The sequence below is a fragment of the Centroberyx gerrardi genome, chromosome 16 (assembly GCF_048128805.1).
Source record: "Centroberyx gerrardi isolate f3 chromosome 16, fCenGer3.hap1.cur.20231027, whole genome shotgun sequence".
NCBI classification, from domain to species: domain Eukaryota; kingdom Metazoa; phylum Chordata; class Actinopteri; order Beryciformes; family Berycidae; genus Centroberyx; species Centroberyx gerrardi.
This window is the reverse complement of record NC_136012.1, coordinates 18,514,823-18,528,559: the sequence shown is the minus strand read 5'-3', so window position 1 is coordinate 18,528,559 and position 13,737 is coordinate 18,514,823. Positions and strand designations below refer to the sequence as shown.

The 13,737-nt window shown below is 43.4% G+C and overlaps 1 protein-coding gene across 1 annotated transcript in view; it reads left to right on the top strand.

The window, feature by feature from the left end:
• The first annotated feature begins 8,058 nt into the window (after positions 1-8,058).
• drp2 (dystrophin related protein 2) overlaps positions 8,059-13,737 on the top strand; it is a 53,851-nt gene continuing 48,172 nt past the window's right edge. The window contains exon 1 of the mRNA XM_071916170.1: positions 8,059-8,147. Within this exon, the coding sequence (XP_071772271.1) occupies positions 8,101-8,147 (47 nt within the window). The 5' untranslated portion in view covers positions 8,059-8,100. The remainder of the gene's footprint in view (positions 8,148-13,737) is intronic.

Here is a 13,737-nt window from a genome sequence, read left to right as displayed (position 1 = left end):
TAATTTTCTTTAATGAAGTCTAAACATAGCAGATGCGCTTGTCAGAAAACGGGTATTTCAAACGCAAGGGACTGTGTTAATTTATTGACTTCCAGAGTTTTTAATTTTTTACAGAGAAACCACGGTGTGAACTTCAAAGCTCCTGTCCGTGGTGGATTCAATTTTCATAGACTGGCACACTCAGTATGAATATACACTGCACTCCGAACAATGCAACCGGGGCCACAATATGAACTCCTTTGAGATGAATAGTATTATTTCTTGAGCTAATCCCTAAAATGCTCTTTGATAGAATTAAAAAGCTAGACTGAGTACCAAATAATTTGTTTTAGATGTGGATTGATATGTTTTAAATCCTCTTGCGTGGCGCTCTGCTTGACTGTAGTTCTCGTCACATACAGAATAGATCAGCAGACTGAGAGCGTCACAGATCCTGAATGCAACATCGATTATATTCTTAAAAGCATTCTTTAAGGGGTTTTCATTATGGGAAATGACAGTCAGGACACTCAGGCACATCATTTTGAGTTATAGTGGATTGGATATCACCAACTGTAACCCACAGTAGAAATTGATTACTTTTTACATTTGGCTACTTTAAGCTTTTCCTCTGCTTTTTTTTTACCCATGTGTTTTTCCAGTCTGCTTGCTTGAGTTTGCAGAAGGTGTGCTCTAACTCGCTCACCCAAGAAAAGCATTTCAATCTGTTAAGTTAATCACCGTTTTTCATTTTGCCTAAGTAATGAGCTTTAATATCCTAAAATCAGCCGAGTTCGTTTTCTGATTCCTTCACCAGTAATTTCAAGCCCTGTGGTCCTCTGTTTTTAATTTGCAACTATGATTCATATCTACTTGTCATTTTCAGAGAACATTTTGCAGGAATGGAACTGGGGCTTTCTTCTCAGATACAGGCTGAAATATCTCAACTGCCATCCATTGCCTTGGAATAGAATACATTCAAGACTAGAATCAATGAATTAACTAAGAAAATTAATTAAGAACTTCTGATCTCCAACACTTTACAGGGGAAAGCTGCCTAAGAACACTGTTAATTAGTCATAAACACAATTAAATAGAGGACGCATGAATGTCAAGGTAAATAGTTGCAGTCAATAGGCAATGCATTTTCTATTAACTAGGTATTTGAAGTCCCCATAAATCCCAAGTGCTCAGTGGACTCACCTATACTATACTGAGATATACACACACACACAATATAATATGCTTTAAAGAGCCATATGTGGGACTGCATGGTGCTCATCAGCTGTCATTCACTGAAAGAGAGAGAGATAGCAAGAGAGGCCAAGATAACTGTATCAAACCAAAATAGAGTCTTCACAATAAGCTCATTAGGATGCAGACTGTAGCGGAGGCAGCAACAGAACCGCTGAGTAAAGCAGACATCGGCCTGTGATCCATTCCTTATAGGGAGGCTGTGTGAAGGGTTAGGCAGTGAGATGAGGTGACTGTGGCGGGGGTAGGCTTGGGCGATATCCAAAATTTAATATTGTGATACTGTCACAATATTACTGTCACTGTGGGGGGTATTTCATTTTATTTCTTCTAAATTACATAAAATGTAATAACAATTATTATTATTAACAGCTCAGAAATGTCATCTTACTATTCAAGCATTTGAGGAAACGATGGCCATTTGGTGTAATTTGCTCATTTATGCTATTTAATGGAAAAAGGGATGATTATGGGAAACTACTTGAAATAAAATGAAATGAAAATATCGGCCCAAGCCTAGGTGAGGGGCCGCCAAATCCTACAGTATCACCTGTAGACTGGGCCAATGGAGGAGAGGACACAAAGGACGGTACACAGACATGGAAGCACTCACACAGACAGACACAAAACATCATCCCATACATAATCATCTGTTTCAGATAGTTGATGCCTCACTGCTGCCCCAGAAGCACTTCACCCACCGTACAGTAGTTATGAATGAAATGCATAACCATTACTCACCCGATGCTAGAATCACACAGCGACTGCCCTATAAAGTGTTCAAATAATACCTTTCTGCTTCCGCTCCCTGCGATAATGATGTTAATGTCAATCGAGCTCTTATTTCACTCGCCGAGCTCTCATTTCAAAGCCGCCTCTTTGGGACAAAAAAAGCAAAGGCGCAGTGTAAATATAAATAAGTGTGTGCGTGGCATGTTTGCTCTGGGGGAAATTACTTTGTCATTGAAAAGATAATAAAGTGCGAAGGATAATGAAATATGTGGTTGGAGGGCAAAACAATGTGCAGTCGCGATGGGAGTACAGGGAGGGAGGAGGTGAATTGAAAGCCTTCCTCGCTCCTTCTGTTCTGTCGGGCGACCCCACCCCCCACCCCCGCCGATCGCAAATCACTCTGCCACGCGTCTGGCGATGAGAAGGAGTCAGGCCTGGGAAGAGTGCAGCAATGTTTCAGGGGGAATAGCACTAACTTGACAGCTGCTTTTGCCCGGCGGGGGTGTGGATAGTATAGCTGATGGAGTTGGCAGTAGCCGTGTGTGTGTCCTGTGCGTGTGTTATTTTTGTGTCTGTGTGCTTGTCAGTGCCTGCATGTGTGTTTGCAGTGTAGTAGGCCAGTGATTCTCAGCCTTTTTCATATTATGGACCCCTAATTTAGTGCACATTATGGCCACAGACCCCCATTTGATGAGATTTTGCCTCTCAGACCCAAATCGGAGAATATTTTCATTGTTAGATATGATTTTGTCCAGAATTCCACGACTATCTGTATTGTAGGTAGAGAGTTAACAGTGAAACTATGCTAAAAATAGTCATTCTTCTGCATTCTCTAATTGTGTTGACTTATTGTAAATGAAATAATGGCGATGTTTTGTTTATATGTTTATTATTAGGATCCCCATTAGCTGTTGATGCAACAGCTACTCACCAAACACATAAAAAGAAGACGTAAAACTTAACATTTGCTTGCATTGCACTTCTCTATTTCAGTACAGTACGTTTCTTTACATTGCTTAGACTTTGTATTATTCTAGAACAGTCCATGCAGTCTACAGAGAAAGGAGAGAGCGGACAAAAGAAAATTTGAAATATCACAATCGACAAAAAAAACGTCAATCGACAAAAAAACTGACATTCGGCAATTCATCAATTTGCTGGGGACCCCCTTGGAACCCCCTCAATGACCCCTGGTGATCCCCAGACCCCACGTTGAGAACCACTGTTGTAGGCGACGTGAGAGGGCGCCTGCGTGCGACCCATGTGTGAGTCTGCGTATCTGTGTGTGGCACCTCCAGCCAGTCTGCGTGCGTTGTGTCACTGGAGCTCCTCCAGTCTCTCCAGCAGTGTGTGACGGTTGCAGCTGTGAGGGAGAAGCTCAACTCCCTCCCTCGTCTGCATCAGCAGCAGTGAGGGTGTGTGAGCTGGAGGGCGGCTGTGTTTTTCCTGGCGGTGGGAGCGAGCAGGCCTTCTAACTGGTGGCTGTTGAGGGGCTGTGGGACGGCGGGGTGGGGCAGCGGGGCGGCAGCGGTCCAGCCTCCACTAACCCCCCTGTCAGGCACAAAGCCAGCAGCTGCTACTGGAGGAGGCCTCAACAGCCCCCGGTGGAGGGATGGGACACACACGTCGACACACACACACACACACACAGGCACACGCTCCCGCACAGATAGTATACATGCACCGATGCGTACACACACTATTTAACAGAAGACCTCCTAAGACCTCCTGGACACTCATACTCTATGAGTCAGCGTTGGCTTGGCATTTATTTGTTGTAGCTAAATCAGTGATATGCAGTCAAAGACACCCAGCCAATGAGTTCTGGGTGTCTGAATCCGTGTTTGCCAGTTCTTTTGGACACTGCATGATGTTTTATCACTTCTGTTAAGTGTTGTAATTGTGGGTGTAATAGCATTACAAATTGTTGTTGGCTTTGTTCTGCTGACAGCAGGATGGGTCCGCAATTACAGTATGGAATGGATTCCATTTCAGTACAATCGCTCCATCTGTCGCAGCTGACGTATATTTTAATATGAATGTCTAATTTCTGAAAATGAAAAAACCTCACGTCTCCCTCTCCCAGGCCTTCCTCTCACCCTTAATCGTTTTCCTCGTTCCTCTGCCTTCCTCCTGGACTTGCACTTGATCTCGCTCCTTTTTGTCTGGAAAAAAAAACATAACCTTTTTCACCTGGCTCTTATTTCTGTACCAGGGACCAAGAATATTTGTTAGATTTATCGTCCGGGTGCTGTGGCTTTGACCCTTGCACTCCTTACTATTGGTTGCCTGTACTGTTGGAACTTGATGTAGGAATTTAAGCTTATAATGCAGGAATTTGTTTTTTATTTTTGGCCAAGAAAGAAGAGCACATTGGATTATCGTCATCGTGATTTAGAGTTTCAAACATTTTCTGACGCAAGACTGTTCCTAGAATCATTAGTACAGGTTGTTCTGTCTTGGTCAGTGTGTGTGTGGGTGGAGGACATCAAGCAGATGGCCTTTTCTTCCCATTGGTAGTGGGAAGTGGGGTACAGTGTAGGTGTGTGCAGGAATGTGCAGGACAGAGAACTCTTTGACCAAGAGAAGAGTCTCTGCTTATTGGGTCACCCATCCCTCCATGCCTCTGTCTCTCTTCCCCTCTCGCTCTCCCTCCCCCTCTCCCTCCTTCTCTCTCTCTCTCTCTCTCCCTGTTTGTCTCTGTTTCTTTTCATCCCTCTCTGCATGCCCAACTTATCTCTGCATTTTCTACCAAGCACAGCCAGGGTAAATAATGTCACCGTTTGGATACCCATAATGACAGATTTAACAAAGTGAGACTGAGACTGGGATCGCAACGGTGCAGCAAGTCTGTGCTATCAAGGTAAGCACTGCACAATATGTTGCTGAGATGAAATAAATTCATCCGCAGAGCTCCAGTAATGAGAATAAATCCTAGCTATCTTATTGCTTCTCAGTATCTGAGCTACAGCGTTGATGCCTGCAGATTAGTATCAAGGTGTAGACATGGCATAGCAGTACAGTGACTTTGATCTTCTGATGCTTTATCTGCATAGTTGAACTGTCTTCTCTCTTTTGCTCTGAAATCCAGCAAAGCTTTGTATGTTATCTTTAATGAGCTTAAACTCCCTTGAATTGCACATGTTTCCGGAAAATGTCCTTGCAGGCTGGTTTGGCTCGATTGGTCAGAGAAGAGAACAAGAGACAAATATCATGCTGTCTGTGTTGTTGACGTGATCGGGCAATTTTGAAAGTGCCAAGCTATGATTTCTGTAAGGAGCAGTTATCACTATATTGAGGTAGGAGTCGTAGCCATAGCAGCAAGATGAATACTGTCTGTGTCACTTTTGTGGCATGTCACAGAAATCTCAGCAGGTTTTTGGCATCTTTGGAAAACACACAGTATGTATGCTTCACTGAGCAACGCCACATCCAAGGCCATTAATAATGCATGTTTAAAGCTTGACTCATGTTTTGAAGTCTAAAGCGGGAGACCTACCTAATGTATTAATACATACAATGTGTGCATGACATTTACACATACGTGTCTACAAGAGGGAGAGACAGAGAGACACTGGAAGAACAATATTTCTTCAAACATCAATTGCTTTGATTGCTTGTAATGTGTCTCGTGTGCTGGTGCAGTAGAAATGAAAATTGCACTGTGAATGTTTTAATATGTTTATGTCTGTATAGATACAGTTCTTGCAGGTGCATGCATGTGTGAGCCTGTGCGTTTATGTATATCCATGCCAGTAGCTATCAGAGAAAAGGAAGGAGAAGCGGAAGAGGAAGGAGAGAGTGGAAGAGGAGAGGTTTGAGATCGCCGGCAGTGCTGTCTGTCACTCGGCTCCCCTCCTCACTCCAGAAACAAACCTCTCTCAGAGCTATCTTTGGCCCAGGGGCATTCTCCGGCTGTTACCAGTGGTGTGGTTGATGTTGTTGTCATTGTTCAACTCCATTTCACATCTTGAAGAGGCAGCTTTCAAAAGTAAACAAACAGTCACACTGCCATTCTCTATCCTTAAATTGCAATGTCTTGTGTAGCCTCTGCTGTGTCTGTTTGTGTGCGTCACTTCCATGCTTTATACAGAGCAGTGAAATGATTCTCTCCACACTTTCCAACAGCATTTAAGCAATTATTTTAGTATTAGCAGTACTAGCTGTATGCGCAGTCATATCTGATGTGACCTCTGATTATTAGCAAGGGAGAAAGAGACAGTGAGAGAGAGAGTGAGAGAGGGAGAGAGAGTGGGAGAGATGTGGAGGGTATTGCTGATTCATATAAGAGTCACCTACACTAACAGGAGCTGTCTGAGGAAGAAAAGGGAGAGAAGGAAGAAGGGAGATAAAGAGAGACAGGAGTGGGAGAGAGATGATGATGATTCATGTGAAATAGAAAAATCCATCTGGGCAATCCGAGGTGGTCTTATGAACAAGCAGAGGGAGAGAAGTGTGAATGTAGAGAGGGAATAAGAGGACAAAAAGAGGGAGGGAGAGGAATGTATGATTATGAGGGAGACTGAGGAGGGGGGTGATGAGTCTGCTGCAAGTCTAATGCTCGCTCTCTCTTTCCCTCTCTCCCCCCGGGGAGTCGTTCACTCAAATGTTGACACTGCAACAAAAGTTCCTTCTTCGTAGCACATTTCAGGCGCAATTTGTTTTTGGCAAACCACCCGAGCTTTGTGTGTGTGTGTGTGTGTGTGTGTGTGTGTGTGTGTGTGTTTGCGAGAGAGAGACAGTGAGAGAGAGAGAGAGAGTACTTAAAAGCGAGTTGTGAGTAAGACACATTATGGGCTCAAGTGTAACAGTATGTCTGAGTGAGTGCAATATGTGTGTGTGTGTGTGTGTATGTATGTGTGTGTTTTGCAGATGGCAGAGGGTGGCTGAGTGCTGCTGTAAAGGCTAGAGGTTGTGCCCTTCTGCAGGGGAGGAGAGGAGCGACCAGGCAGGGAAACGATGGGATGACAAAGCATCTACTGGCCTGAAAGTGGCTGATTATGATGTGTGTGTGTGTGTGTGTGTGTGTGTGTAATATGGCTGAGGGTGTTTGCAGAGAGTCCCGGCTGAGTGCTGCTGTAAAGGTAGAGGTTGTGAAATGAAGAGAGAGGGTAGGACACCTCTGACAGACCAGTGACCAAACACGAGACATATCATGACCTGTGAACCTGGAAAAGCTTCTGCTGCCCCGAATGCCATTTATTATGTTGTGTGTGTGTGTGTGCGTGCTTGAGTACTCGTGTGTATGGGTGTGTGTATGTGCGCCTGTGTGCGTGGGCCGGCTCCCTGATTCTTTCCAGCTCCATCAGGGGGATTGCACCTCTTCAGGTCTCGCCTCACATGACCCCTCACTCTAAAAGTCTGGGAAAAGGCTTTTTGTCTGCGTTGTTTCCCCGAGTTTAATGGAATGGAATAATGGAATAAAACTGATGGCTTCCCATGATTCTTGTTTCCCATCTTACAAAGAGGACAAAGTTATTCAATTTGGCACTGACTTGTTGACAAGCTTTTTGTGTGTCTTGCTTTCTACATTTTGAACATTGCTACACTATGTACTTGCGTTGTGCTTTCTTTAACAATGTATGCATACCCACTAGGGTATGCATACATTGTTAAAGATGGAGGTTATGATGGAGGTTCCTCCCTATATAAAAAACAGTCTGTAAAACGTATTTTCCTTTTATTTAGTCATTTACTCTTTCAATAATGTTTTCTATAAATTAATTCTTCATTTAAAGGCCTAATGTATCCCAGAGTTTGAATAGGTGTGGGTCATTTGTATGTTTGAATGGAGATTTTCCATAAATGCTGTAGGTAATAAATTCTGAGGGAATACTGAATACCTGTCTTTTTTTGACATAAATTGTTTGGCATAAGACCAGCAGCTTCAGTCCAAAAATATCAGTATCATTCTTTAAAAACCCTTGTCAGTGGAATCCTAATATTCACCTGGGTCTCTCTTTTTATCTCTGTGTGTGTGTGTGTGTGTGTGTGTGTGTGTGTTTAGCTGCGGGGCGGCCCTCGTGGCCGGGATGCCACTGTGTGCCGTGCCAGTCCACAGTGGATGGTGAGGGGCAGGAGGAGGGGACCGAGTGCAGGAGGCTGAGAGGAGGAGGCCAGCACCAAGCAGGAGACATGAACCTCTGCTGGAACGAGATCAAACGCAAATCCCACAATATCAGGTAAGTGGACAGTCACACTGGCATTCAGTGGGGCTGAATGCTGTTTCAGTGTCGGTGGTTGGATATTTTTGGGGCCAAGATGCTATTTGTATCTGGGGGAAGAAAGTGGCTCCAATAAAGGGTTTCAGGTGATGTAACACACCCTCTGGCGGCCATGAAGGTCCTCAGCTCCTGGGCAACAATAGCTGTGAACAGCTGGTTGTGTTTCTAAATGTACAACTTGTCTATCTCAAAAAAGATGTGGTTAATTTCTGTGCTGTTTTTGACAGGACATGACCATTTCTCCACTGGAGCATCTGATTGATTTTGTGTTAGCTCATCTCAGCCTGCTACCTGGCAGCTATAACCTTCTCTGTCTTGTTGCAAACACATCTGCACATTTGCACAACAGCTAACATACTGTATCCATATACATATACAGTGCAAATGTTAGCTCTAGCGGTGGCTAGAAGCCGCATGTTAACATTAACGTTGGGTGCTTTGCTAAATCAACTTGCTGGCTAGTTAGCTAGCTAACAAAGCCAAAAACACAGCTGTTTGTTCAGGTTAACTGACTCTTCTCAAGCCACAACTCAAAGTGTTTGTGAGTGTTGTGGGACGGACCAGATGACAAGGGCAAAAGACAAGACAGTTTCCTGTGTCACAGTAACCTAAATTTGGAAATATCTACGCTATTGGACAATTCACTTTTACTCAATTCATTCATCGTTAATGAATTGACCTACAGTCACACCACCACAATTTTTTTTTGAAGGTATCTTTCTTTTTCTGGCTCGTTTATTATCTATTTGGCCATTAGCCTACTTGCTCACAACTAATTGGTTGCTAAGAGATTTGTGGTGCAACAGCAAAGCCTGTGCAAAGTCTGCAGGGTTTAAATGTTAAAAGAATTTGGCTCAACCAAAGCTCATTTTCTGCTTGTCTATGAACTTTTTATGGTAAGGAAATAAGTACTGTTCCTAACTGAACATGATGTAGAAATTGCTCTTTTAATTCTTGTAGTAGCCAAATTGTCCTTTTAAGATCTGCTTGGAAATGGTATGTCGATACTTGCAAGTTTTATCTCACCATCCAGCTGAGACTTACTGTAGGCTAATAATGGCTAATGTCTAACATCCATACATATGTTCCTTTTTTCATTCCCTATTCTTCCAATTCTAGCAATTCTCCTTGTTGTTGCCATTTGTCGTCAGTCTTCAGACAATTAAAAAAGTGTTGTCTACTAATGTGCTGTCACAAAATAATGTGTTTTTCAGTACTTCCTCCAGCCAGCTTATTCATTATTGATATAATATGGGTTAATGCTGCCATTGCACAAGTCGCACTCGAGAGGTTTGCCACTGCAAAACAATTAGAGGGCGTTCATGTCGTTCTTTGATGCTTAATTGGAAGCTGCCCAGGCTTGCCGCATCATTTGTATGTCTTCAATTCAGCTGGCATCCTATTTACACAATTGGCCCCTTAATTGCTTACTTGACCTCCATGTATCTAGGAGGGGGAGAAAAGGAGGGATAGTGGTGAAATTGGTTAAGACAGCTTCCCCTGCAGTCCTGTGTAATGAGATCACTATGGATGGCCTGCAGTGGCTGTTTAGACCCAAGCTGCTCTTTGACTTCATCTGGCTTAGAGGGGGAAGGGAGAAAAATACAGGAGGGAGCCGATGAAGTGAGTGAGGGATATATGGAGAGAGGCCAGAAGGAGCTGGTATTAAATCATCACATGTAAGAATAGCTGACACAAAGAGAGTTGAAATGTGGATAAATGGGAGGGGTGGAGAGCAAAAGAATATAAGAATGAATGCATGAGAAAGAGCTTTACCGGTTAAATTGAAAAGCTGTCTAACCTTGGGGGTGAGTGCTATCCAGGAGAAATGTCTGACTGGATTTTATGCCAATGGATGGACAAGTGGAGACGACTGGCTGTATAATGGCCTGTCTGGCGTTGATTGACAGGTGGTCGAGGCTCTGTTTGAATAAAAGTCAAGGGGCAGGGAGGCAAGCTAACTGGCGGCTCCCTCCCATCCTTTAAACTGTCATACATTATCATCCATGCTACACCCTGACTGGAATTAAATCAAATTTCCTCTGTTGTACTTACATCATTTCTCAAAAATTACTGTTTTGCTAAATGTGGTGATAATGTGAAAGCACCTGTGTGCTCTCATTTCAGAAAATACCTGGAGGATTTAACAAGTCAAGATAAGGAGTAAATAGTGCAACAAAATGATTTCCTGGCTTTCTCCAAATGTTTACAGATGGCAAAGGCACAGGGAATTTATCAATTTGACACAGTGTCGCTCAGCTAATTGGACACGGTGCTGATAACAGAAGGTTAGGAGTTTGATCACTTTTCTGGCATCTTATATGGAAAGTAGACATAATCATTTCACTATTTGCCACTCAATCTTACCAGCCGAATATCAAGTATTATTGACTGCAAGACGTTGTTATGATGCTATTGGCAAGAAACTAGACATGGCATTCTGATTACGTTGTGCTGTGAATATCTATCAACATGTGAGTTGATGTCTTATGAAAGTTAGAGATAATGGCCTAAAACAGTTGGACCACAGCAGTGTATTATACTACATGTTTATCATAATCACCACTGAATGATTGTGGATATAGATAAAAGAGACATTTATTACTACAGACATGTTGGTAAAGCCATTCAGCCATCTGTAACTATGGTGTAAGAAAGCGCTAGACTGAGGGAGGTTTCATTAAATTCATACTCTTTGCTCAGTGAAGGTTGTCTGTGTTTTAGAAAAGCTTTTTTGTATAATTCATTCAGTTGAGAATCTGGAATTTATTTGACATTCCCTCTACATTTTGTGTACATCATTCACAGTAATGTCTTTGAAGAGTTTGACTTGAAAGGGAGAACAAGCTTTTGACGTCTTCCTTAACCCATCACAGCTCAAATAAACGGTCTGTTTTGACTGTTTACAAACATTACAGATGTCATGAGGAAAATATATGTGCAGCTCATGTTTAGCTGTTACATAGTGTCAGTTATTTTTATCAGAAGCTTGGATGATACAGTTCAAAGGGAAAGTAAGTGTTCAATCCAGCAAATCCCTTTGTAAATGAAGCTAATCGTGGGGCAATAGTGTTTTAACAGGTTGTGCCATGTTGCGGTTAAAGATTGGTGTAAAAAATCAGCTGCAGCGTGCGCACATCCATAAAAGTTCATTTACCAGGTGCTGCACTGAGAGTAAGTTAAAGATCGGACCTTTAAACAAATGGGGGAAATTGAGCGCTGCACACAGTCTAGTGATTTAAGGTCAACCAAAGGGCCTGTGCTCATCAATCTGTTTTGTAGCTCATCCCCGTGAATATTTTCCCCGCTTAGAGTAGCGTAGTGTTATGTGAAACAGAACGTATTTGCGTTGAGACCAGCTGTATTGCATCCTGGCCTTGCAGTTGGTGCTGAATCACCACAAATCTTACCCAGTCTAGTATCACAACAGAATGCCTCTTACTCATCAAATTGTAGGTACTTCAACGAAAGTTAGCTTACTCCCTAGAGTTTTTATCTGTGTGGAATCAACAAAGTTACCCACGTAGCCACACTAACAATATCAAGCATTGTCGAGGTGCTGGCGGTGCCTCGCAGCGAGGTGCCCACTGTTTTCCACTGTGGGGAATGCCCTCTGGGGTTGGTGTGGGTGGCTCAGTGGCATGCTGGGAATGTGTTTGCCGCATGGCTCAGATGACTGCAGAGAGCCAACCACCCACGCTCAGAGTCTGTCTGAGGCCAGGGGGAGACCTCTGAGTCTGTTTTTTGTCTCACTGCTGACAATCGCATTACCACACTGCTTCCATCTATTCATCGGTGTATCTGTCTGTTGCTCCGTCTATCTCACTCTCCCTGTTTCTCTTTCTTTCTCCTTATCTCTCCCTTTTTCTTTCTCTCTACCTCTTTCTCCTTTTTACTAATTCCTTACACATCCTCCTCTCTGTATATCCATATATCCATCCTCCTCCTCTTCTGTGGTCTTATCTATATCCTCCTGTCCCTGCTAGCGCCTTCTACAGACAGTCGGGGCTTAGTGCAGTGCCCCGTGGTGCTTCTGCGCCCCACTTTCCCTACATTGTCCCCAGGCAAGCTACACCGCCTGCAGGCCCTATTGAGCTCCAATTACATGTTAATAATAATTCTACTGTTCAGGGTCAGGGGTGAAAACATAGAGCTGCTGGAGGGGTTAGTGTTTGGATGGCATGGTGTTTGAGACTCAGGGCCGTAAGATGATTCAGTCATCAATCATTCATTCAGTTGTAGGAATGGATTTGGCTTTCACTGTTGCATGAGAATCATTTTGAGATTTAGTAGTTCATTTTATGGTGAAGCAATGGGTGCATTGTTCTAGGATGTTATGTATAGATTTTGCTCAGCTTCACAGTATTGTTCAATAACACTGATGGATGGGGTTTGAACAGGTGGGCCAGATGCTGTGAGTTTGACCCACATTTTGAGGTTACAAACTTCCATTTAACCTGTTTGGCTTTTGAGCAATGCTCCATTTGTAAGCAAATGACATTTTCTGACATCTCATTCAATTCATTCACCGGAGGCCTTGTACAGAGCTCCACTCCCCTGACAGAGTGCATTGACGTCATGTGAGGGATACTGGGTAAGGGCTGGCAAACCAGGGAATGAAGATTTAATAAAGAAGGGAACACAGCTTCAAGACTTTTGGGACAGGCGCCATGTCTGGTGGCAGGGCGGCTCCCTTTTTTTTCTGTTGCCAGGGCTGGCAAACAAACTTTCATACACTTTAATGATGGAACAAACCAATTGGGAATTAGAGTCCCATGAATAATTCAATAAATTACCACTACAGTATGTGCCCATACACATACACACACTCATCCAGAATGTGTATGTGTGTATGGGCGTGTGTGTGTGTGTGTGTGGAGCCTGGAATTAAAGAATGGTGAAGCTGCGAGGAGAGCGCTGAACTGTGCCTATATACCAATCATCTGGTGCAGAACAAATCAGAGGCAGTCTTGTGCAGATTAGAGACAATTTTGGAGTTTCGGGACTACCGCAGTCTCTTTGAATAGCTGGAGAAGATAATCAGGTTTTGTGCACACACTGTACCCAGGCAGGCTGTAGGGTTTATATAGAGCAACTCGAGCCCCCAAGGGAGTGAGAGCATCGTACTATCGGAGCTGTGGGAACAATGAGGGATTGAGGATCGGTGGCACGCTCTATACATTAGCCCTCACTTCTTGTTCTCATTTGAGAAGCTGCCAGTCGACACCCGTTCACACATACAGACACACACTGAGTCACTCGCATGTGCATGCCAGTACACCTGCACACACATATGATAGTAGTAAGCATTCTGATGTAATATGTCTGGCACACACACACACACACACACACACACACACACACACACACACAAACACAGATAAAAGAGGAACAATCATTCCGGTATTTCCCGTACATGAAGGCAGCACCGCACCTCATGAACAAACAGAAGCAAATGGCCCATTAGTTCACAGAGGTTTGTTTGAAACCTGCATTACTACCAACCCACATTAATTTGTGGGCCCGATTAAACAATTCCTCCACCCCT